General features: G+C 43.2%; 1 protein-coding gene across 5 annotated transcripts in view; it reads right to left on the bottom strand.

Moving 5' to 3' along the window:
* Positions 1-27,097, bottom strand: part of srrm3 (serine/arginine repetitive matrix 3) — a 142,896-nt gene that overhangs the window by 46,043 nt on the left and 69,756 nt on the right. For 4 of the 5 annotated variants that reach the window (XM_085288350.1, XM_085288353.1, XM_085288351.1 and 1 more), the window contains 2 exons: positions 20,985-21,285; positions 4,449-4,550 (listed from right to left, as the gene is read on the bottom strand). In XM_085288350.1, the coding sequence (XP_085144476.1) occupies positions 4,449-4,550; positions 20,985-21,274 (392 nt within the window). In that variant the 5' untranslated portion in view covers positions 21,275-21,285. Of the gene's footprint in view, positions 1-4,448; positions 4,551-20,984; positions 21,286-27,097 lie in introns of those variants that run through there. The other variant, XM_085288354.1, reaches the window with a different exon arrangement.

Raw genomic sequence — 27,097 nt, 5'->3', positions numbered from 1 at the left:
AGTGCAACTCATTCATAGCCTCTTTCAGACAACCACTCTGCTCGTGAAGTCCTGCACATGTTTCTGTTGCTGCAGAGAGTTATAGTTTGTTATTCTGGGGAGGAGGCAGGTGGTGGCTGTATGGATTACTCTTCATTATATGTATGGGGGCAAACTACAAAGACTTTAGAGTTGTCATATTGAGATGAAAAGTTTACTGTGCTGGGATTTCTATAAGCTGAGCTGATTGATTAGATGGTCGTCGGGGAAAAACCTTAATCTTGTGGATGCACAATGTTTAGATAAGATATAACCACTTCTATACAAAATAAGATATATTTCTGTTTCCTAATAAGGAAAGGCTGGTCTCAGGTATTACATCAGATATTGAACTGCTATCTGAAACTGAGGGGCAGCCTTGGTAAGTAAGCACGAAAGGCTCTGAGAGGCTTTACATGCTGCATTCCTTGTCTCGCTCCACATTCCCATCCATTCTTCAGGAAATCAATGTGGGACACCAGTAAACAGAGTTATGAGGTAGCCACAGCTTACTGCTGGCTGTTTATTGCTAGTGTATTAAGCTACAGCTGATTTATCACATTCTGTCATTTTCTTTCCTCAGACTTCCTGTATCTCTTATCAATTTGTAATACCTTTTCTCAATCCAACCAACATATCTAATTGAGGAGTCAGATTAATTAAGGCATGTTAATGTCTAAAGAGGCATTTCACTTCAGCTTACTTCACACAGAGGTCTGCTTGCGTGTATTTTTTTTAAATCCTGGGTGAGCGAAAAGGATAAGGAAGAGTGGGAGGATAACAACCCTGCAAATTACAAGCCTCTTCAATTTTCCACATCAAGGCCTTTGTAGAGAGGGAATGTTGCAGAATTTCAGGCGAGCACAGACATCCTAAATTGACCTGACTCACAAGTGCCCTTGAGAGTGAACTACTGTGAAAAGCAAAGCATGCAGAGTTTCCTGTGTCTTTATAGTTTGCCGTCTTTGGACCATAAAGGTTCATCTCATTCATCTTACTGTACATCACGGCTGTGGGTAACTCCTCCTCCCCAGCCTTCTTTTTCATTTCACTGTGGTTTAGTTAAACGTCAGACAACAGCTGACATGCAGAGGAGGGAGAATCATTAATCGCGACTGCGAGACAGGAAGCATGAGCGTCATTAACAGTCATTAGTTCAGAGACAGCAGGACAGGTTGCCACCACAACCATGCCTCTCTCCATCACTCACAGGTTCAGAACACTGAGTCAGGAATGCCTCCACACCCACATCCTGCTGTTGCCATTCCTCCCGTATTTCAAGGTTCCAGCCTTTGTGATTGTGTCTTTCTGTGACGGGGACAAAGTCTTTTTACACATTCATTCATTTTGATTGCTTTAATTCCGTCTTTGCTTGCCTCAGAAGAGGCACTCTCCCTCCCACCTTGCGCTTAAAGCTTGAACGAGGCTTAGCACTAAACAAATTGACAATTATCATGCCAATCTTCGCCTCATTGGCTTCCAGCAGAGTTTGGAATAGACTTTAAAATGCTACTGATTATTTTCAAAGCACCAGGGTTTTAACTATTCCCTGTGTATTCACAGAAAGGCAGTGCCAGTCAAAAGCCATTAAAATTTATTGCACTTTTGCAATTACGGTCCATGTTCTTTGGAACCAACAGCTTTCAAGGTATTATTTGAGTTGCAGGCCATTTTTCATGACCTCTTTTAAAATCAATTTCTGTTAGCATTTGCTATTTATTGCTGCCTAGTTATAGTAGTTTCATTTATTATGAAGCATCTGCATTCATTTTCTAATCAATTTATCATCAAGGATGATGCCTAATGACTTTGCTAACAATGTGTTTGCGAACAAAAAATGGAGTTGAGATAGGCTGTGAAAGAATATAAATACATTCTTTGGTTATGCATGGACAATCCTCTGAAAAAACAATGAAATATATAAATTTTATGCAGAAACATCCACCCCTCTCCTCTCTTCTTCTCTGACCCGACTGGCACAAGTAGCTGTTAAACATTATTGTACAAAGACAAAGATTTATAGCTTAAGGGCAAATTTACAATGCAAGGCAACCAGAATTGCATAAAATTGATGAGAGGAGAAAATTCTGCTTATAATTTACGGACAGTGGCCTAATTTATGAAAATGTACAAAGTCTCTCTACAGAGAGAGGAGCAAAACAGATCTATCAGAACTGGGTGGGTACTGTGTGTGTGGGGTCTTGGAGGTCGAGTTTTTCGGGTCGAGTCTCTGTAATAAACATCCCATTTAATAAACACTAGAAGAGGATTTTAGGTAGTGCCAGACATGAACAGTTAGGGCATCACTGGGCTTCATTTTTGGGATTTTGAAGACCGATACCATTTTTTTTCTATCACACATAAAGCATAAATGGGTTTAACATTTGTTAGGTGTAGTTACTGCACTTATGATTCTTTACTAAGATAATATGATAATGTTGCAAAAACTGGCACAAGTTACCCGTTTATGCTCTGTCTGACTCTGCAGGTTGCTGTGCTTGTGCCATTCCAAACAAGATGATGCCAGCAGTGTAGTTGCAGACTGCCCTCAGGCCATTTATCTATCCACTTTCTTCCACTTATCCAGAGCCGGGTTGTGGGGGAAGCAGCCTTAACAGAAAAGCCTAATCCTCCCTCTGCCCAGCCACCGCCTCCTGCTTATCCAGGGAACACTGAAGTGCTTCTGGTCCTGGGTCTATGCGCCCCCAGACACCTCACCCAGGAGACGCCCAAGAGGCATCATTCTTGTCAGTAGAGCTGGGCGATAGAACGATAACGATATGTATCGCATTTTTTGACGTCACACTGTGCGCCACGTTATTGTTTCGGTGAAATGAATTTCTACAATACTGTTACTGTTAATTCTACTCTCTGCAGTGTTTAAATGCTTACATATACACACAGTTACTGTCCCTCCACACATGCGACTCGGTTCTGCTTCTATGCCCCAGCTTTGTTTACTTTTTCCCACCGAGGCTTCTAGACTTCTGATTGGCCAACATTTCTGCACGGTTAGGAATCTAGCTCCACCTGCTGCTTTGGCATGTTCATAGCAGCGTTTTCCTTCATTTCTCCCTTTATGTGTGGACGGGATTATTTTTTAAAACGAAAACGGAAAATCTCCGTTTTCAAAAATAATAATAATGATGGATTGGATTTATATAGCGCTTTTCAAGGCACCTAAAGCGCTTTACAATACCACTATTCATTCACTCTCACATTCATACACTTGTGGAGCTAAGCTACAGTTGTAGCCACAGCTGCCCTGGGGCAGACTGACAGAAGCGAGGCTGCCATATCGCGCCATCGGCCCCTCTGGCCATCACCAGTAGGCAAGTAGGGTAAAGTGTCTTGCCCAAGGACACAACGACCAGGACAGAGAGCCCAGGGATCGAACCGGCGACCTTCCGGTTACAGATGCGATTCCCAACCCCCTGAGCCACGGTCGCCCCTACATACCCGTGTATGTGTGGACGTAGCCTCAGTCTCTGACCGGAAGCGCTAATTCGTCATTCGGCTTTTGTCAGACTAAAGTAACTGTTAAAACTGTTTGAAAAGCTAAGCTATACAACAAGGAGAGATTGAGACTTTCCTTTTGGTTCTCAGTTTATTTGATATTGATAAAAGTTAATCAATTTTGTCTGTTCTTCTGTAAAACAAACTAAGCTTTATTTTTAGAATTAATATTTTGTTTCTAAGTGGAATTGACAATTTAGTAGTCTGTTTCGTTTGTTCTATTTTAAAACTTAAACGCTTTAGCGACTGCCTTTTGTGTAGTTTGCAATATTTGCCTTTATTTATCTGAAAAAGTCTCATGTTCCTTAAGTACATCTTCCCTGTTGAACTTATTATGGGAAATAAATATTTAAATAAAAACAAGCTGCTGATTATTTCACATTTTACTTGTGAGCAACGGCACATTTAAATCTTACAAATATAGTTATTTGGGTTATATCGTGATAGATATCGTTATCGCCTGAAATGAAAAAAACATATCGTGATATGAAAAAATCTTATATCGCCCAGCTCTACTTGTCAGATATCTGAACCACCTGAACTGGGTCCATTAAATGTGGAGGAGTAGGGCCTCTACTCTGAGCCCCTCTTGAATGACTGAACTCACTCAATCTCTCAGAGAGAGGCCAGCTACTTTTCAGAGAAAGCTCATTTCTGTCGTTTGCATCTTAGGTATCGTCACTACTCAAAAGTGGTGACCAAATTCACGTAGTGGTCAAACTGTGTAACATCAACACTCATACCATGGCTGAAGGGCGTTTCTCCCTTCTCTTCCTTACTTTTTACATTTGCATTTATCTGTGGTTATAAATGCAGATGCAGCTGACTGATGATTTTAAACTAGTGTGCACCACTAGGAAATCTGACCTTCTAATGCACGTGTCACAGATATCAAAGCTGACGACGTAACTTACATTGGTTGTGTGTGGGAGCCTTCTCTGGTGATAACGCCTTCTTTGTCCATCAGCATTTGTCTGAATGTGCTTACTTTCTGTCGGATTTCTTCTTCTGTGTACCTGAGGATAAGAAAACACAACAGTTAACAGAGAAGCAAACACATGTTCATCAGTAATCCGCAGCTTTAAATAGCGGGTTCAGCAGTCAGCGAACAAGGATGAATCTGAATTCTTCTCAGTGTTAACCAGAGTCTATGTGAAGGTCTGTGAACAGTGACACGGCAGCCTTTAATAACAGCACCGATTGCAGCAGAGGAACTGGCAAAACTAACTGTTATCTGTCATAACTGCCAGAAGCTCGCGTAGGAGGCGTGTCGTGCCCCGCTATCACACAGAGTCAGAAAAAATGGCAAAGGCTGTCTTCTGACTGCATCCTGACCAAAAATTACACTCAGCCAAATTATGCACATTCTGATGATTCACTGTCAACCTCTCTGGTCCCAGGCGGGCCAGTACTGCATGTTTTATTCTGCAAGTGAGCACCGGGACTCGCAACTGAGCTGAGAGTAACTGCAAGCAGCTTGTGGAGCTCTCTATCAGCTGACACAGACAGAATAATGAGGATCTCTGCAGAGGCACAGAAAAATCAATTACTGTCTCGGTCATATTGTAGATTTGTATTCATATTTTTTAATCTAACATATTTGGCTTTTTTTTTTTTAGATGGCTGTGGCTGTTAGTAGGGGCAAAAGAAGAGGAGCAAAATGATCAGTGCTGTAATGACGCTCTAATTTCATTGTGAATGTAACAATACAAAATGCACAGAGTAAATCAGAAAGGCAAAACTGTTTATGCATACAGCTTTAGGCTACATCCTCCCAGTCTGTAAATTTCACAAGCAGCAGCCACAGTAGCACTACAGGCTGCCTCTGTAGGAGCAGTGACAGCTCTACAGTGGAGACAGTAATAATTCAACTAGCCTATCTGAACAAGTCCCGTTTTAATCTACAGATACTCATAGATCAGCCGTGCAAGAACATGTGCTTGACAGGACATGGCTTCTTAATTTCACTGCGCGCCGAAGCCCATCTCCCGGTAAATTCACACCAACTTCTAAACCATCTCCAAGTTCAGCTTGGGCTGTGGTAATGAGCTGTAATGAGTTATAGAGCCAGAGAGAAGGTTGGAGGTGGGAGTGAAAAGGGAGAGAATTAATAAAGCTGTGAAATGGTGGCCGAGAGCCAAACATCACAGAGGAAGACTGACTGGGACCCACTTGTATTAATAAGCAACTATAATGTTTATGTCACGTTGAACAATGAAAGAGATCCAGCACTGTGCTCACACAGAAATCCACCGAGATTTACCACACAGCTAAAAACACAGATACTTGCCTTGACCGTAAAACTGCATTCATTGTGTCTTTGAATCTAAACCTACTGGTGTGTGGTGTTTTCATATTTGGTGATTGGCCAATTAGAGCAGGGCGATATTGCCAAAAAAATGTATCACGATATATATTTGAAAATTTGCGATAACGATATAACTGACGATATAATTTATGCGAGACAAAATACAACTCCACAACATTACTAGCACAAAAAGACAATCTTCCATTTATTTTCACTTAAACAAGAAGCTGGTTTTTATGTACATTAAAGCTTTATAAAAATGTAACAGTGCAAATGCAAATTCCTTGCTGAAAGTTTAACCAAAAGGCATTTCCAGTAGAAATGGGCTGACATATCCTGAGCATAACCATGTATAATATCCACTGAAGTTAAAAAGAGGTGCTTTGCAACATTAAACTGCAGTGTGCAGTACGTATTTTTCGGACCATAAGGTGCACGGGATTATAAGGCACATTAAGCGAAACAAAGCAGTCAGATAAATCAAACTTTAGCAAACTCATTCTTCTTGCTTCCTCCACTTCTGTACCATTGGTTCATTAATGTTGAATTCTCTGGCAGCTGCTCTATTCCCATGTTGTTGCAGTATATTAATGACTAACCTCGTATTGTGGATGGATTATCTCAGTTGTTCTCCTGACTGAAGTTTGGTCCGTTTACAGCATCCTGCCATGCGATTGCATTTGTCTCTAACTATCAGGAACCTTAACGTTAACTTTTATAAGTGGAAAAGTGTTAAGTGTTCGTCCTCCAGCTTCACCGTTTATGTTATGCTAACGTAGCTGTGTCGCTAGCGATCACGTAGCACATCATTATATACCAGCTAGCCCAACTTCAGTAACCCTACAAACGTCACTGCTGTTTAGTTTCCTGTCTTCATTTATGTTGGAAGTGAAAGCAGAGCTGTACGTTTGAATTTTTTCAGAAATCTCTCAGTCAGAACATGCAATATCATGCTTAGGTAACTAGCGAGCTAACTTCCGCTAGCTTCCTGTTAACTTCTAACTCCGTTAAATGTAAAAAATTTTGTTTTCATGGATGCCTGGAAGTTAAACTTCATAGTTACACCTGGTAAAGCAGCAATGCTGATCGTTTTATTAAAGATGAAAGAATTTAGACAGTTTTTAACTCTCAGTGATGCTGCAGTGTTCGTTTGACCTGAAGCATACGGAGTTTAGGACCCAGATTACTCCCAGATTTAAGAGCATCTTAGTCTGACAAATACGACAATAACGACGGCCGCTTGCATGTTCTGCAAAAAAATGTGCTTTGTCGTGTATCTGACGGACAAACACCAAACCAGTTCCACATCACTGAAGTTGCACCATTTTTACAAACCAATTCTGGTTCATCTGTTTCACTCAACAATCGGCCATGTGCGTATGAAAACAAAGGCACTGCACATGTGCGTTTTACTCATATTCTATCGCGATATTTAATTTTCCTATCGTTGTCTAACATTATACCTGTCACGGTCTGCAGTAGTGATGGTAAATTTGATTCTTTTTACTGAATCGAGTGTTAATGAGTCACTCACCAAAGTGAATCGGGAGTTTTGAGTCATTTGATTCACTGAGTCAGTTGACCAGAGAGTGCAAAAATTTTACATTTTCACTCAAACTTAATTTGTTTCCCTTTTCATGTAAATCCCACTGCTAAGATGGATGATTAAAAAAAAACAAAAAACTATTTTGTAGAGAAAAAAAGAGCAAAAACATTTCTAAAATTAAGCAATTTCCTATCAAAATTGCTTAATAAACATTTATTTTGTTTATTTGTATTTTATTAGTATTTTCCTTAAGTGTGTCAATTATATATTTTCTTATCTAAATGTCCACTGCGCTGTGAGCCAGGGGGCGGTAATACGCCTTAACATTGGTTGCCAACCAAGAAGAAGAAGAAGCTGTGAGCCAGGAGGGAGGGGGTGAATGAGTGATTCGTTCGCTCGCTCTATGATTCAGCACAGGAGGGAGGGGGTGAGTGAGTGAGTGATTCGTTCGCTCACTCCTTGATTCAGCACAGGAGGGAGGGGGTTAGTGAGTCCTGAGTGATTCGTTCGCTCTTTGATTCAGCACAGGAGGGAGGGGGTTAGTGAGTGAGTGAGTGATTCGTTCGCTCTATGATTCAGCACAGGAGGGAGGGGGTGAGCGAGTCCTGAGTGATTCGCTTATGCTTATGATTCAGCACAGGAAGGGAGGGGGTGAGTAGCTCAAATGTGTTGTTAGCATGTTAGCAGCGCGATGCTACTCTGAACCGAGGAGCTATTTTCTTGATGTGAGCTTCTACTCAGGGTTTTTTCTGCCAGTTCAGGGCAGAAATGCTTTTGTTACGAAACTGGCTGTTGTTTTCCCCCCCACAATTTTAATTATAAGCTAGATATATTTCTACTAATGGAATTAGTTTGCTAACAGCAACAGGGACGAGTTAGTGAGTCAGTTGGGCTTGTGAATCATGATTCACGAGTCAGTAAAGTGATTCTCGAGTATTGAACGATTCATTCACGAATCGAACATCACTAGTCTGCAGAGACAGGCCGTGCGGTGGTGTGTGTAATGGACCCAGGTGCGTACACAAGTGAGTAGACGGGAGTGAACTTAACAGAAAGCAAGCCTTTATTATGGCTGAAGACAAAGTGTACAAACAAAGCAGGGATAGCGTGACTAGACTATAACTAAACTGGGAAAACTAATACTGTGACAAACTAAGAAAACTCAGAGACTATGATGGTCACTGCAAAGACTGACCGTGAAAACATGGTGGTGCAAATGAATACAGAAGATACATGGAACTCAAATACTGGGTCGCTTGACCCCAGACCATGACAATACCGGTATTACCATGAACGGTATAATATGGCCCAGCCCTACGGCCAATTAGTGCTAAGTAACAGACTAATAAAATACTAGAATTTCAATCCTGAAATCTAAAGGACAACCTTCCTGCAGATGGTCTGTACCACACTGCAAGCCATAATAATTGTAAGATAATGCTCCAAAAGGCACCAGCAGCACAAAGATAATAGATTCAAAGATTCAAGATTCAAAGTGTTTATTGTAATGTGTACAGAAGAAATAGCATTTCTCTGTGCAATGAAATTCTTCCTTTGCTGTCCATACACAAATGCCAAGTTGGGTAGAGTTGAAGCAACAAGATAAATAAGGATAAAATAAGACAAGACATTACGATAAAAAAGATTTTAAAAAAAAGCATAAAAATAATGAAAGATAAATAAATAATTACAAAAATAAGTAAGTAAAGACAAGTGAGGTATGTGCAAATTGCAATTGTGGTAGGTCAGCTGTTCAAGAGTCTGATAGCAGTGGGGAAGGAGTTGTTGAGCCGGGCCGTTCTGGATTTCACACGTCTAAACCTTCATCTCGAGGGCAGAAGTGTGAACAGTCCGTGTTGAGGGTATGTGGGGTCTTTGAGGATGGAGGCAGCTCAATAGAAATCAATAGATTAATTGATTTCAATTAGAATAAGTGAAGCCTACCAGTAATCAGTTTCAACCTCCTGTGATGGCACAGGAAATCAAACCAGCCACGTCACTAACCAGCCTTAGGAAGTCACTGTGGAGTGGAAATATGGACATTACTTTTATTTTATTGTATGAAAGGATGAGAGAGAGATGGTAGCACAGAAACTACGCCTAGTACAGAAACAATAGCATTATGCTGGCATCAGAGCTTTGGCTCTTTGCAATCATCTGCACAGGTGATCATATAGCTGTGGATGCCAAAACGAGCCTGAACTTCAACAGGTAACAGAAGCAGTGATGAGTAGTCAGGCTTCAAACCTTCATATATGTATCCTCATTAGGAAACTAAGACGACAATGTGCCTCAGGCCATTCCTAAGGTTTTTTCTCCAGTGAATAATTAAGTAACGTAGTGCATTAGTTTTAAGAAAAGTAATGGGTGATGTGTAATACAATATTTATTTTAGTAATGATGTCAAATCGAAAAGAGCCAGCTGAGGAGGTTCGGGCATCTGACAAGGATGCCTCCTGGACGCCTCCTGGGTGAGGTGTTCTGGGCATGTTCCACTGGGAGGAGGCCCCGGGGCAGACCCAGGACACGCTGGAGTGATTATATCTCTCGGCTGGCCTGGGAACGCCTTGGTGTTCCCCCGGATAGGCTAGAGGAGGTGGCTAGGGAGAGGGAGGTCTGGGCTTCTCTGGTTAGGCTGCTGCCCCCGCGAACCGGCCCCGGATAAAGCGGAAAAAGATGGATGGATGGATGGATGGATGATGCCAACATTGTTGGCCTACCTATCTTTGTATGCAACATATTGATATTTTATCATTCTTCTCATGTTTGTGTGCAAGAAAGCAAATAAGCGCATTTCAAAAACATAATACCATCCCTGCTGCAGGAGTTTACAAAAATCATAATTTGCACCAATGAAAGCTGTTAGATCAGTGTATTTAAAATCTAAAAATAAAATTTCAAAGGAGCTTTCGTAGAGTTTCAGCATGCCGATACATCAGAATTTTTTGTAAGTTTGAACACTGATATTGGCTGATACAATAAAGGGATGGTACAAACTGTGGTATGACTTACGACTTTCTGCAGTTGCATGCATTCATTAATCCACACAGAAATCACAGAATAAAATAGGTAATATTTTTTCTTTCTGTTTGAAGCTGAATGCAATCCAGTGGTATTTGTCACTGTTTATAGACTGTTAATGTATAACTGAAGACATAAGATAACAAAGCACAATATATAAATAAAACAGGGTAAAAAAAAACACCTAAAAGGTGTGAGCCGAAGTAAAAGGGTAGAGATAGCGCTTTAAGTTTGGCTTTAAAAGTATTAACATTCTCTGCTGTCCTCAGGTCTTCCATTAGAAATTTTTTTTATTTTTTACAGTGGATGGATGGATGGATGGACCTCAGTAACAGAAATAGGTTCATCTTTGCCTCAAATGCATCTTGTGGCAGAACCATTTTCCCAAACTGGATTGTAAAAGGATTCAGTGGCTCATTTCAGCGTGGAAACAGCATTAATCAGATGAGTGTTTGCGTTCTCAGATTAAATATAGCTGCCAACGCCATGTATTCTGAGCCACTTGCTATCAGTGCCCTGATGGTGCGGAGAATGAGATTAGGAAAAGTGCGATGGAGAGCTGAAATAGCTGGAAGATGGCCCAGCAGAGAAGAAGCCATTCGGTGTGACAGCGCCATCAGGTCCTGCTGTACGGCAATCTGTCAACCCAGCAGCTGTCAACACAGCACAATGGAGGCCACAAAGATACAGTTTATATTCATGGCTTTCCATTCATGGCTCCGGATCCATCACCATACATTAGCCACTACGTGACAACTCTACAGCGGTCCCAGTGTTCTCCCAGCTGTCTGCTGCAGATCGAAGAAGAGTGTATAAGCGTGGTGGGGGGAGTGAATGTGTGCTAGCCCAAAAAGAGGCCACAGCCAAAGTAAGCCATTCTCCTTCATATTGTGCTGATCATATTGGTGATGGTGACTGATGCTACTCAGGTACCTTAGCTTAAGCAATAAAATAATAGTTTGAACTCATCAAGCTGAAGTGCTTAATGACATACAGTACTGTGCAAAAGTCTTGACCTACCTTACATTTCTTTATATTTTGCTACCAAGGAGCAGGTCTTTTTTTGAAATTGCCTTTGAGCCCATAAACAGGAAACAGAAAAAAGTCTGAGGATTGGACTGGATAACTTCTCACAACTGTACATACTATGTAACTCCATTTATTTTTGCATGTTTCAATAAATCGTTTTACCTATTTCCAATTTTTCTAGTAAAATATAAAGAAATGAAAAACCTGCAGACCCTCTGCTTCCCTTTCTGCCCCCCCCCCCACCCCACCCCACCTTCTCTTTCCTCCTGCTGAATTGCTCTATTCTGAAGCTCAGTGCAGCTTCACAGTATGAAGCACAGCAAAGGCAATGTTTGATCGGTCTAGCTTACAAACCAAAGTCTGAGAGTGTGTACACAGCAGTGGTGATGCTTTAACAAAGAGCCTGAGATTTTAGAAGTAGGGGCTTGCAGAATCTCAGACAGCACCTGAATCACACAGCACCTGAATCCCTCCTGGAAACTAGTGAGTGGTGGGCGCTTAAAGAAAGAAGTTAAAAACTCCTTTTTAAATTACCAGACTTCTGTGCTGCATTTCAAGAGACAGACAAAAATCTATTGTGAGCTCAGATCAATCAGTGTAAACAGCTACTTACTAGATATTACTAGATGTTTGTCAAAAGCTTTTAGACTGAAACAACACATTCCTTCTCTCTACACACAATTAGCCCTTCTTGCAGCTGTGAAGGTGTAGCTAATTTCTTCCTCACACACCATCTGTTCTGACACAGTGCTGAGCAATGGCTGGTCACTCCCAGCCAGGCTGAGCAACACGGAATTCAAATGACTGTTTAACTGAGCATGTCGCTTGTGTATTTTCATCTCTCTGCATATATGAATATGAGGTGAGACCGTCCAGGAGCCAGTTAGCCAAGTTGATGCAAACGAAGGCCATCTAGTGAAGGCCCATTGCCTATGGCAGACCTTCCCAAAGTGTGGGAACTGCCCCCCTGCAGAGCCATTGCAGGGGGGGGGGGCGTGGTATGAAAAGGGAAAAAAAAGGGAAAAAAAGCGCTTGGACACTGCTAGCATAATGGACAGGTTTTTGACGGGGCTCCCACAGAAACGCAAAGCAGGAGATGAAGCATCGCTGAATATGTTTCCAAACCAACTTCATTCTAAGCCAAAGACTAGAAAATATGGTGAAGCATATCTTCCCTTTGGCTTCACCTGCACAAGTGCCAAAGTAGGTCTCCCCTGCAGAATTGATTTTCCCTTCGTCGGGAGCACGGGCTGGGCTCTTCAAATCACGGACAAACAGTATCCCACATTCTTGATTTTTAGTTCACAAACACTTGTTATAATAACTAACTACTCCTGACATTTTGGAGATGTTAGCTCTTTATACTGTAAAATTAAACTGGGATAAAAATAATATCAGGCTGATCCTGCCACGATTTGTTCCCCCGGTTGTGAGAGTTGAATGTGAGTAGGGATGGGTATCGTTTAGGTTTTATCCGATACCGGTGCCAAATCGGTACTTTTGAAACGGTGCCGGTGCTTAAACGGTGCTCGAACCGGTGCTTAAAGAATGGAGAACACAAACTTTGTCCAAAAACCTCTCATGTTCAGCTGGTTTTTTTTGTAAAAAGATAACAATGTGTGCCTTTTCTGCAGCTATGTGGCATATATGGCATCACTCTTGGCTGGAAGCAGTGCTTAAACAATGGAAAAAACACAAACTTTGTCCAAAAACCTCTCATGTTTAACTGTTTCCCTCTTTTTCTTTGGTCATTTTAGCCTTTTTGGCCAGGGTGAAGGGAGTATCTGCCATCAAACAAGAAGACAGCCGCATGTAGCTATGATGATGTTTGCTAGTTCACCTTACATGCATTAATGTAATAACGTGGTTAGCCTACTCAACGTAAATTACATACGAACAACATGAAGCTACTCATGCAGAGAAGAACGGCTGCTGCTGCATCATCATCCTCCTCCTGCTACACTGGCAGGGCTAGGGGCCAGGACTCTATTCTTCGGGTTTTTGGGGGATGTTGCTCCGGGTCCGATAACTGGCAACCCACCCGACGTGCACGGTGTGAGGTCTCGCAGCAAGCTATCAAATATGGCGCATTTCTCGGCTTTTAAAAAAAACGCTATGCGTCGCCAGCTGTTTAATCGGATTCTTGGTGTGACCTCCTTTGACAGTATCACAGTATCAGCTTAAAGCACTTGTTGCAGGCTGCTGAGTTTGCATATTTTGCTGTGAAGTACAGCCAGACTTTTGACCGCTTCGCCTTGGACATTTTTAATCTGTAGCTCTGCTCTAACTGAACGTACGTACCTGGCCCCGCCTACTATCCTCGGAAACGTAAAATGATTGGCTAGAAGTGTATCACAGCTCAGGGAAAAAAAAGCACCGAAATAAAGCACCGAAATGTGCGCTGCTTTTCGGTCTGGTTACTACCGTTTATGTCAGAACCGGTGCCATCATGGCACCGGACACCGGTACCCATCCCTAAATGTGAGAGTGAATGAATAGTGGCATTGTAAAGCGCTTTGGGTGCCTTGAAAAGCGCTATATAAATCCAATCCATTATTATTATTATTATTACTGTTAATCTGAATATCTGCCATTCTGCAATTCTTCTCATGTAAACAATAACGTGGCGCACAGCGTGACGTGAAAAAAGGCACATATCTTTGACGTTGACAAACTCTGTATTCCTTGTCCACACGTGCACGTAAAAAAGGAGTTTTAAAAAATCTCAGTTTTCTGTGATTCAAAACGGCATTAACATGTGGACGAAAGGTCCAAACCATAGAAACAGCTGCGTTTTCAAAAATACCCGTGGACATAGCATAAAAGAGTTAGTAGTTTATCTTCTTACTACCTGTAATTTATTGCAGATTACTTGTATTTACTTAATTGTTTACTAAATGTTTGAGGTGCGAAATAAACCGCAGTGGAGCAAAATATGGGTGTGTGTGGTTACAGGATGTGTTTGGGCGTGCATGTGTGTGTGTGTGTGTGTGTGTGTGTGTGTGGGGGGGGGGGGGGGGGGGGGACATTTTTCTTGTAAAACAAAGGGGGGCCTGGCAAAAAAAGTTTGGGAACCCCTGGCCTATGGCATGCAAACTTCCAGTGATTTGGGCGGAAACAGACAGGGGACATCGATCAGAGCGAGAGGCCTGCCCGCCACCCAGCAATAAAAAAATCACCACGATTAAAGATCTTGATTAGAGTGATTAAACAGCTCTGAGCACTTACAGATTTCACTCATTAACTCACGTTCCTGGAAAATGAATAGCTCTGGCCCCTAGACTGTCCTTATGTTGATAGTCATCGATTTGATGAGGAGTGCCTTTGCGTGAAGTGCCCGTGTTCTCATTCCTGACTGCTGGCAATGTCTCCGACTTTGTTATCTGAAGAGCTTTTCTCTACAAGTCGTCCCCAGGTGCTGCTATATGCCTATGAAACTTTTCAGCCATCAATTCTGATGCAAAGCTACAGAAAAAAAAGCGATGCCAGTGTAGTTAGTAAGATTGAATGGCTCTGGGAACATGGGAAACCAAACCTGAACACCCCCACATTTCTATTTCAGGGGTAGAATTAAAATGACCTACGGAGTGCCACAGTGAAATAGTTTAACTCTCAAGTGGAGAGAGGCTTTTCAATTGATGCTCTCTGCAGCCATAAATTTTCTGTTAGATAACAGATTTAACATAAACCAGAGAGAATGGGCAGCAAAGAACAAGTACACCTTTTTCCCACTTTATAAAGATGCCCTCTTCACCTCCTCCACAGTGTAAGCAGCTCAATGGCTGGAGCAGCACAATCCACCATTTCTGATTGCTCATCTTCTCCTTTCTACAACAACAGGTTTTGAAGTTGTTTTGTCTAGCACAGACCTTCTTTATTGCCTTGAGAGCCCCTCTTGTTACAATTTATAAAATGGGCCATTCACCCTGAGATGTTTTCCCATCCAGTGTTTTTTTTTTTTTTTGGTCTTCCAGGACACACACTTATCGTCTTGTGTCTTATGACGCAGGCTTTGGCTTGCAGGAAAAGCTCCATCAGAGCAGAGAGAGATAATTATTTGCTCTGGCCTCAAAGGCTCTGAGAGAAGCTCTCTTAATAAGATCCGGGCTGCTCACATCTCTTGCAATTAAAAAAGTGTCACTGTAGATGTTACATCACAATGGAAGCAGCCAAAACGCTCCAAGTTCGCTCTCAGCTAATATAAAGCTTCCTCTTCTTACTGTTCTGCCTTGGGTCACTTGTATGCCTGTATCAACATATAATACTCAAATTTAGCTGTGTTGTTCCTTATGTTGTTTATGTTGGACCAGACCTCTCTACTTGACTTTAAAACAGATATTCATTTTTCAATACACAAGCGCATCTATTGTTTCTGCTTGGCGAAGCGGTAAGACATATTTCTTGCACCGGCATCTTGGTGCATGCACAAGCCTAGCACACACTTTCAACGTTATCTTGGTGTCTCTCAACATTCATATGTACTGACACATATATGGAGCTTGGAGCTCCTGTGTGGGTTTTTTGGGTGTGTGTGTGTGACCATGTAGTTTGAGTGAAGCCTGTGAAGAGAGCTCATTAAAGGCTCAGACACCACAGGAGTTCAAACCATGCATGATTATTATGCCTCGGTTAGCATGGAAAAACACCCCTGAAATAGAGTCTGGACCCTTGCATACAGAGCAGCCACTGTGATCAAAATCATTCAGCCAGGCGTATTATTATGTGGCACCTAGAGCTGATTAGAAGTAGACACTACGCATTAGTTTGACATATTCAGTACATCAATATTCTTTGATGGGAGACGGATGGGATGCTGATAGAGCTTAAGTTATGTTCTATCGCCTACAGGAGCTACTCTAACAGACCGTGCCTCTTGTGCTCTTCCAGACATATGTCACATATATGATATATGTAACCTCTAGCCCATCTCATATACATGAAAAGGCGATGCACCATGCAGTGATGGAGCACTCAATGTACCAATAAATGCGAGATGCTGCCAAGCCTTGGGTAGCTAAATGAATGCACTCGCTGAGCCTGTCTAATTGGCTCCCGGGGTGAGGCCATCACTCACGACAGACCATTTATCCTGGGTTTATCTTCGGAGAGGAGCTGGGGGGCTGTGCGGAAAGGGAGGAGGGGAGTGTCTTGCCATGTGCTGGCAAAGCTAGGGAAATGGGATGGGGGGTGCTGCCATCCAACCTTCCCCTGAGCCTAATCCTTCACCCCGTCCTCAGTCAAAACCAGGATTCGAGGGTGACGTGGCTTAAATCCACTACAAATGAAAACAGACTCCAGCCACCATCTTAATTGTGTCTAATGCCTGGCATTGCTCTGCCTCTCTATCCCTGTGTTTCATCCCCTGCTCTATCCCTTAATCCTGCACACACGCTCTCTCATTTAAAGAGGCACATTAGAAATTGGAGAGGCACGGGTAGCTGTGCTGAGCCAAGCTGCCAAATGGGATTCTCCTTTGATTATAGCTTAACAAGATGAGTTGAGTCCATCCAGGGCTTGCTTTAACACTCAGCTGAGTGGTCGCCATCATTCATGTGCGACCGTGTGCCAGCCGAGGCCGTGCAGTCAGACGAGCACAGTGGAGCCCGTCAGTGCGAATGTCTTGTCTCCTTGCGTGCTGTCATCATTTGCCAAGCTGCTGCGTGCCACTACACCACTCCAGTAGACATTGTGGCTCTTTTCTCAAACTGGGACCTATTACATCTTCTCCAGGCCAGGAGATGAGTAGACCTTGACAGATGGCAAGTGTGTAACCCCCTCTGTCTATCCTCAGTAGCTGTCCTTCAGCTTCATCAATCTGCTGTGGCTTTACTATTACCCTACAGACTTAATGAGACCTCGCAGGCTGACAAGAGCAGTTACGCTCAGGGAACGAGGGACGAGCACAAAAATGAGTGGCAGTACAATCCAGCTTCACCTTAAAAAAAATAAAAATAAAAACCACCCAGTGCATTGATTTAATTCATGTAAATACTTAGCCAGATAAAAGATTCCTCACTCTAGCATTCAAATGTGCCTGCCACCTCTCATATCAACACTAAGCCCCCCCAAAAAAACAAAAAACAAAAAATCCCTCTCTAATTTGATTGCCTTTCATTCAATTGGATCACTCACCCCTAATACATCATGGATTAGTCAGCTTTCTGTAAATGACAAATGTGATGTGAGTAAAATGTCACGAGGTATCAGTGGGAAAGTGAGTTTTCTCTGCACTGACACAGGATCACAGAGCTCATCATTAATTATGGTCTCGCCTGGAGTTTGGCTGCGAGCTGTAGTTATTCAAGCAGCAGTGTGCATGTGTGTACAGTATGTGTGTGCGTGTGTGAGCAAACACGCCAGGGAGAAGCACTGAGATTGTTGATAAGGGCTGTCTGCCATCTCTACAGTTTCCATGGTTCTTCCTAACTTTTGCTGGATGCTAATGAAATGGACTCGGCTGGGCTGTCCTGCGTTCTGAGCTAACTATCCCTATGGCTGTAACACATTTAGCTGAGTAAAATTCAACTCAGTGGCAACATTGGGAAGCAGAAATGGGTGGGTGATTGAATTGCTACATCTCTATGGCTGTATCCCAATTCAGGGTCTGCAGCCTAAAAGTACGCAGCCTTAACGGCCCACAAGGGCCGCGTACTCAAAGACCGCTAAGGCCGGAAGTGCGAGGCTTGTAAAATGGGACGGTCTAGCCTCCGTCGCGCTGGCCAGGTTGCCTAGCAACGATGATACTAACAGCTGGAAACGTTTCATACAGCTTTGTTTGACAGAAATGAAGGAGAAAATCTTTTGTTCATTTGTTTGTTTGTTTCTACATGAGCTTTGATTATTCTCTGTAAGATTAAGGTCAGCTATTGGACGGCGTATATTTTAAAGTAAAGGCTTTAAAACCAAGTTAGTACAAACGTCACTAATGTCACATAACTTTGCCGACATGTGGCCAACAGTAATGTTTTAATGGTCTTTCTTATTAAACATTTGCACATAAATAAGTGACATAATATTCAGTACTTACTCAAAGTTTACTCTTCGGGCGCCCCTCATCCGCCGTTTTTTTCCGGCAAAATTATCCACACCCAGCGCTATGCATTCTGGGATATGTTGGGCCACGAAGTCTACACCACCACATCCTTAAAATTCAGGGAAATGAAGGACACATTTGAGGCCGCATTTCGAGCAGCCCTTGAATTGGGACAACCTTCGTCGCGTCGCTGTGACATAATCGGCCTTAAAATGCGGCCCATAAGGCTGCAGACCCTGAATTGGGATGCAGCCTATATGCATGCATGATTACCTTCCCTAACTAACTCCCACTGTTGGCTTGGGAACAGTGTACAATCCCCTGGCACCCATGACAAGGCCCTTCAACACCTCCCTGTGTCTCCACAGGCACCCAACCAGAAATCAGGAGACCTTAAAGCAAATACATGATTCTTCGCTGGGCTGCTAATTGTTAATGCTGCCAATTATGTTAACTGGGGCACCCGGCCAATCAGGAAGCACCCAGGTCCTGCACCCTGAACCCTTCTTATGCCAAGAAACAGTTATCTTTAGCTCTATCTTTAGAGGTTTCAGAGCAACCTCTTACAAGAAGGACTGCAGTTTAATTCAGTGTCTCACAATAATGCCTGTTTTAAAAATGAGAATAAAAGAATAATATGATTCAATTGTGTCACGACAGAGCACTGTGACTGATAACATTTCCAAAGCATGCTGATAAAAGTATAAAAACACATTGTTATGCACCATTTCCTCACAAAAACACAGCTCCTTAAGTTTACTCCACTCTTCCAGAGAGAATAGTTTTTTTTTCATCCTCCCAATATTATGATGAAAATGACTTCTGGCAGGTTACGGTGTCTGAATGTAATGTTCTGGTGCAGCTTGTGAACTCAGCACCCCTACAAGTACATACCTGTCAATGTCAGGCTCTGTGCTACACAAAAGCCTTTATGGCTTGCACTCCAACCAGCATCCCAATAACTGCATTGTGAAAAACAGATAAACAACTACCGTTTCTCTGAAAAAGGTAATGTCAGTTGACATCAAAACCCAAGAGCAACTCTTTTTTTTCCATCCGACTTGCCTACGCAAGCATTTCAGATTGGACTCTAGTTTGAATACACATGCATCACATGTGGGCTTCCTTACAAAGCCAAACACAACCTTTCGCTCAGCTGAATCAAGAGCAGTTCCACTTTTATTTGTGCGTTTAGCTCACAAAATTGTCTCCCATGATTTAGAAGACATAGCTCATATTGCCAACCTGCTGCCAGCATATCGAGTCAAATTACAGGACTTGGAAAAAAATAGCAGCCAAGAACAAGAGCAGCTAAGTACTGTTGCAGAAATAATAAAGAAATGCTTCAACACGAAGGGAGATAATTTAAAAAAAGAAAACTTGGATCAATATAGATTGCGGGATTCAAGGGGTAAGGCTTCAGCCACACAGGCCTAGAGACCTCTTGGCAATCTCTGCTCTTGGTCTTAAAAAATTAATTTGTTTTAAATTTCAGCCATTAGTAAGAAAATTGTCCAAGAAAAACATGTATTGAGCTGAAAATAAAATATCAACTACATTGTAGTATTCTCCCATCTAATAGCTCTATGATATTTTTTGGCCCCAGTCACAAAGACCTAGCAACCAGGTGGTGAGTGCATAACAACCGTAACTAGGGAAAAATTATATTTATATTGGTTGGCAAGTGACTGCTACCTTTCACAAATTAGTTTGCTCATAAGGAGATTGCCGCAGTTGCCTGCAGTTTGCATTAAAGATGGCAACGTTCCGACAAACACTAACTGGCCAATGAGCACTAAGCTAACTGACCAATGAGCAGTAGTAAAACTTGAAAAAAGTGCAATGCAAGCTGGAAGTGGAAACAATTTTCCCTCAAAGTCAAAGTTGTGCCTTACCACTGAAACTGTAACTCTTCTGCAGGTAATATTTTAGTTTGACTTCAACAGATGGCTTCCTTGGGGAATTTTCTTACTAACGACTGAACCTTCTAACAAATAAGCCCAGTGCAAATCAATAGACCAAATATTAAACTTCTCTTTGATTAGGTTTAGATTGAGTTATTTCTTTATTAATGCAACTTTGTAAATGCTTAAGGCACTGTAAGCCTAGCAAATCAGCTCCCAGTCTAGTTTAATAAATCTAGTTGCCTCGACAACTCTGGTTTTATTCATGCTACACATGTGACTAACTATGAATGCAAGCACATTCTTACCCGTAACCTTATTTATTTAACCTTATTTCTATCTTCTGTTTTGTAATCTGTGTAATCTGTGCTGTCTAAAAATTACTTTAGTGTTAACCATGGCAACCTAAACTTACTCAGCTCTTCAAATAACTTAAAAAAGGTCTCCAAACAAATTAAATTATAAATAAAGGACTATAATAATATAACACTCAGGACTATCATTGTACCCTATATAATCATTCCCTCAGGGTCAATAATCAAGTTATTTTCGACCAACTTAGTACTGTTATCTTATCTGTTGTTTTTTTACTATTTGTTCTTTACTTACCCTTGCTCCTCCATCATCTCTTGGAGCTCCATACATTTGAGCTCCACCCTCCTCTTCCTCTCATGGTCCAGAATTTCTCTGTGGGGCTTCTTCACCAGGACAGGCTCTGCTTTGGGCTCCTCCTCCTCCTCCTTAACTGACTGCCCCTCTTCAGTTTTAGCTTGCAGCACTGTAGTTGCAGTTGGCCCTCCAGATCCTACAGCTGTTCCCGCTCCTGCTCCAGGGACAACCGGCTGGGCCAAACCGTTTGCACCATCTTTCGGAGACAGCACCCTTGTTGCATCATACATGATTACTGAATCTGTCGAGACAGAGATGAAGAGACCAAAGGTTAACGGAGAGAGGGGATGAGAGAAGCTGTCACTTGTGGGTCTCACTCACATTAATCATTTAATGTCAGATCTTTCCCTTGTTTTGGGAGGTTCTCACTCAGTGGGAGTAATCTTTATACATTTAGTAAAAAAAAATCCCCATCAAAGACCATTTTGTACCCATCTCTAAATGTTGTCAGTACATCACACTATCTGAACCAGCAGTAAGCCACAAACATTCTGAAACTGAAAGGTGAGCGCTTCATTTGATGTTAATATCTTTGGACAGGCTGCAGCATTTCTGCCTGAACTGAGCAGTACGATTGCACACACTCGCACCAATATACTGCACCCACGCACATACACACACAATTTGGATCTTGGGTACATGTGGACATGCACAGCCAGAGACAGAACTGGAAGTAACTTCAGCTCTGTGAGTCAACAACTAAGTAGTGCCTAAAGGCAGGTTAGGAGACAGAGTGCTTCCTCTTCTACACTCTCGTATCTAGTGGAGCAAACTAAAGCTGTAAACTGTAAAGGTCATATAAAAACCATATGACGTGACAAGGAAAAAACAATGGGAGCAATAAGCATACTTAAAGACAGAAATGAGTGACAAAGGTTAGTGTGAGAAGAAACTCAATGCCCTGTTTGATTTTGACTTCCTTAATCTTTTCTCTTTCTGCCTCATTTACTCATGAAATGGTGAGAATGTCATTTTGTTAATAAAAAAGCATCTGGTGGAAGTGTTGTGTGGACTGGACTCTGATTAAGACAGACTGTTCTTTTAAGGCCAGTGCTGAGCGCACGGGAAGTGTGGAAGGGCTTATAGCGTGCCCGCGAACTTAAGCTCCTCTCCCTCTACAACTAATGACTTCATTTTTCAGTGCGGAGGCACAGAAGGCCGGCTGAGGCACTTCATCACTGCCACACATTGAGGACTCAAGACAGGTTGATACTGAAGCTGGATGGACAGACTCTCAGAGCTACAGTCACAAGCCATTCCCTTTTCTTTTATCTAATCACAGGGAGTGTGCGAACAAGCTAATGCTGTGCCGTCTCACGCTTTTGTGCATTTGAGCTGCTCCTGGTAGTCTTTGACTGGTTAATAGGGATGTGCTTGTGTTCTGGAGTGCCGTGTGCTGGTAAACAAGCCGTGGATGTGTGCGGCTCTCGGGTGACAGAACAGGTGGCAGGACAGCAGGAGGCATCATCTCTGAATCTATTATACAGTAAATCAGCGCTTGATATTCCATGACAGTAATCTCTCATCTACACACGCTCACCTGCAGAAGATGGTAAGGAGAAAAGCTCTCATCTTTAAAAAGGGTGTTTAAAATGACATTCAGGCAGACAGCAGCAACACACAACTGGTGAAAAGACAGGAATATGTGATATATGAATCACTCTGTGAATAACAGACAGTTCATTTAGATGTGAAATGAAATGTAGCTTAATGTGCGTGTATTTGTGTGCTTACAGAGAAATTTACATTCATGCATCCCACAGATTCAACAAAAGCACAAGCAAGAACTCACATGCACTTATGGAACATTAAATTTAAAGGACTTAATTATTAAATGACAAGAGAAAAATGAAGCAACCCGCATCTTAAGTAAAAAAATGTGCCGTTTATGTTAATTTGCATAGCTCTTTGGCTACAAAGAGAGCAGGGTTGTGGGTTTGGAGATGCACTTAGGGGAGAACTATGGATAACGCCATACGTGCTGTAGACTGTGTAAAAAAGATAGACGCTGCCACTGTGAGGTCTTGATTTGAAGCCTTGAGCTGAAGAATCACTATTTTTGTGTTTTGAAAGCAGATGTTATAAAAAAGGTGGATCAGACTGAGAAATACAGGGGTTAGGGTTAGACCACACTAAAGTATACCCTGCTTTATTGTGACCACAAATTACAAATCATATCCCATCATATGATATTTAACAGGACTTGAATCTAGTAGTTGGGATCATAACCTAAGCGGTACGATTATTTTCTTGTAGGACTGGAGTTCTTTTTGCTCCCAGAGAATCCACACCCTGTGGATCATTAAAATTCCCCATCAGCTTCTCTTCTCTCTCATATACAGTCTGTGGCTTATTCTGGAAGTCCTGTCTTGGCCTACAAGAGATCCACGAGCCCTCCCCATAAATGTCACAACATGCACACATCCCAACATTAAAGGCAGGCTCATTCACAGCAAGGTTAAATGAAATGATAACATCTGAAAATCAGAGCAAAAGGACCCTCCCATTCCAAATTAAATTCTTCACCAGATGTAGAGCCTGGCCCACATCTGTCGTTACGTTAAACTGGAGCCTCCTCATTATATTAATGCATCATTCCTTTTTTCCCGGGGAGATGGGATGGGCAGAGAATCTGTTTTCTTTCAAGTTAAAACAACTAAATTATTTAATTGTGTGATAAAAAGAAAAAGTCAGAGCAGAAAGGGAGACTTGTCATTGAGCCGATAAGGCGCACAGCTAATTGTGTGCGAGTCCTCTGCAGGGACTGAAGGTTATCTCTAGCTGCTGTATTAATGCTGGCACTGACCTCTTCTGCTATTATTGCAAAGGCGTATAAGACTGTCACATCCCGACAAACACTGTCTGTAATTAGTCATGTGCTAAGTGAAGTTGTTTAGCCGCAAGCACAAAGCGCCGCCATCAATTATTTCAAATCCCAAACAGATTAACACACACTTGGACATTCAATACTCTGCTCCAGAGCCTGTGACTCGTGCCATTTCTTTAGAAAGAGAAGAAAGAAGGCTGCACTGCTGTGTCCTTAACTTCTGTCAGTGGTTTTCCTGTGCTGTCTGCTTGATTGGACCTTGCCGCTGGGGAGGCCTCTGCTGTGTCTATACTGCAGCCTGTCTTCTGCTAACATTATGCAACATGGCATTCTCCAGTCCTCTAGTCTTATAGTATACGACAGCGTATCACTTGTAAACATCGGTGCCAAGGTTGCACATCTAATCTTGGACACTTTTAAACCCGATCCTTCCTTGCCGCCAGAGATTCTACGCGGCGCGGAGAACAACAAAGGACGGGCCGCTCATCCGAGGCGCAGAACAAAGAAGCGCCGAGGGAAACGCGCTGGCATTAGGAATAGACTGAGACAGCAGGCACATCGCGCACCACTGCCCAGCATCCTACTGGCCAATGTACAATCCATGGAGGACAAGCTCGATGACCTAAGAGCAAGGGTCACCTTCCAACGTGACATGAGGGACTGCAACATTCTGTGCTTCACGGAGACATGGCTGACCCCCACCGTGCCGGACCAGGCTGTAACTCCGTCGGATTCGGACAGAACGGCAGAGTCAAACAAAACCAAAGGTGGAGGAATGTGTTTCATGGTAAACAGAAAGTGGTGTGATGCCAGGAGCATTTCTACTCTTTCCAGCGGCTGCTCGCCACATCTGGAGTTCCTGAGCATTAAGTGCCGCCCTTTCTATCTGCCCCGTGAGTTCACCTCAGTCATCGCCACGGTGGTCTACATCCCACCCCAAGCGGACACAGGTATGGCTTTGTCCGAATTACATGATGTGCTGAGCTCGCTTCAAAACAAGGACCCGGGCGCAGCCCTCATTGTAGCAGGAGACTTTAATAAAGCGAACCTCAGACAAGTCATGCCAAACTTTTACCAGCATGTCTCGTGTCCAACGAGAGGGGATCGTATTTTGGATCACTGCTACACGCCATACAAGCAGGGCTACAAAGCTGTCTCACACCCGGCTTTTGGGAAGTCTGACCACAACGCCATCTTCCTCATTCCCCAGTATAAACAAAACATACGGCGGGAAGACGTGACCACGAGGGAGGTAAAACGGTGGACTGCCCAATCAGAAGCTACGCTACAGGACGCACTCAACGACGGCGACTGGGACATGTTCAGAGCATGCGCAGTCGACATCATCGAGTTTACGGAAGTAGCAGTACATCGCGGAGCATGACGTCCGAGCGGCATTAAGGAGTTTCAACTCCTCACTGCAGGCATGTCATGTGCCTGCCTGCTTCAAGTCCTCTACCATAATCCCTGTCCCCAAGAAACCTAGGATCACTGGACTAAATGACTACAGACCCGTGGCTCTGACATCTGTGGTCATGAAGTCTTTTGAGCGCCTGGTTCTCTCCTATCTCAAGACCCTCACGGCCCCCCTCCTGGACCCCCTGCAGTTTGCATACAGAGCCAACAGGTCTGTAGATGACGCCATCAACATGGCCCTACACTTCATCCTGCAGCATCTGGACTCCCCAGGAACCTACGCCAGGATCCTGTTTGTGGACTTCAGCTCTGCCTTCAATACCATCCTTCCAGACCATCTCCGAGGCAAGCTTTCCCAGATGAATCAGAATCAGAATCAGAATCAGAATACTTTATTGATCCCTGGGGGAAATTATTTTTTGTTACCTTTTTTGTTTACCATTTTTGTTTTGAATGTGCCTGATCCCATCTGCCGGTGGATCACTGACTTCCTGACAGACAGAAAACAGCATGTGAGGCTGGGAAAGAATGTCTCGGACTCCCGGACCATCAGCACCGGCTCCCCTCAGGGCTGTGTTCTTTCTCCCCTGCTCTTCTCCCTGTATACTAACTGCTGCACCTCCACCCACCAGTCTGTCAAGCTAATCAAGTTTGCAGATGACACCACCGTTATTGGACTCATCTCGGACGGGGATGAGTCTGCCTACAGGAGGGAGGTTGAACGTCTGGTGTCCTGGTGCAGCCACAACAACCTGGTGCTGAATGCCCAGGAGACAGTGGAGATTATTGTGGACTTCAGGAAGCACACAGCTCCACTCCCCCCCATCATCCTGACTGACACCCCCATCACCTCTGTGGACTCATTCCGCTTCCTGGGTACCACCATCACCCAGGACCTGAAGTGGGAGCCCACCATCACCTCCATCATTAAGAAAGCCCAGCAGAGGATGTACTTCCTGAGGCAGCTGAAGAAATTCAACCTGCCAACACGGACGATGATGCAATTCTACACTGCAATCATCGAGTCCATCCTCACCTCCTCCATCACCGTGTGGTACGCTGGAGCCACTATCAGGGACAAACAGAGACTGCAGCGTGTTGTGCGCTCTGCTGAGAAGGTGATTGGCTGCAGACTCCCATCTCTGCAGGACCTGTACACCTCCAGGACACTGGGACGTGCAGCTCGGATCACAGCTGACCCTTCTCACCCTGGACACAGTCTGTTTGACCTGCTCCCCTCAGGCAGGAGGCTCCGGTCCATTCGCACCAGAGCCTCTCGCCATAAGAACAGTTTCTTCCCCTCTGCTGTTGAACACATGAACAATAACCGTATGACTGTTCCCACCACTAACACATGACCCTACGCTGTGTTCACTGCATCATTCCATGTTTGGCACTGATCACCACCTGCACTCATGTATATAGCATGTATATATCTATCTATCTACTTAGCACTTTTAATTCTTATTCTCATTTTTATTTTCATGTCTATTCAAGCTTAATTTATAACAGTATGTTTGCACTGAAGCACCGCAGCAATTTCCTAATGTTGTAAACCCGCTCAACATTTGGCAATAAAACCCTTTCTGATTCTGATTCTGATTCTGAGAGTGAACACAAGGAAAGCGGCGGGGCCAGACGGCATCACCGGCTGTCTGCTGCGCTGCTGTGCTGACCAGCTAGCAGGTGTGTTCACTTACATCTTCAACGAGTCCCTGGCGAAGTCTGTGGTCCCCACATGCTTCAAAAGATCCACCATCATCCCTGTGCCCAGGAACAGCAAACCCTCATCCCTGAACGATTACCGGCC

This window comes from Mchenga conophoros, linkage group LG10, assembly GCF_057382185.1.
Source record: "Mchenga conophoros isolate Kocher_MC1m ecotype Shallow Benthic linkage group LG10, M_conophoros_male_GT1.1, whole genome shotgun sequence".
NCBI classification, from domain to species: Eukaryota; Metazoa; Chordata; class Actinopteri; order Cichliformes; family Cichlidae; genus Mchenga; species Mchenga conophoros.
Note: the sequence above shows the minus strand (reverse complement) of the source record. Positions and strands in the feature narration are given on the sequence as shown.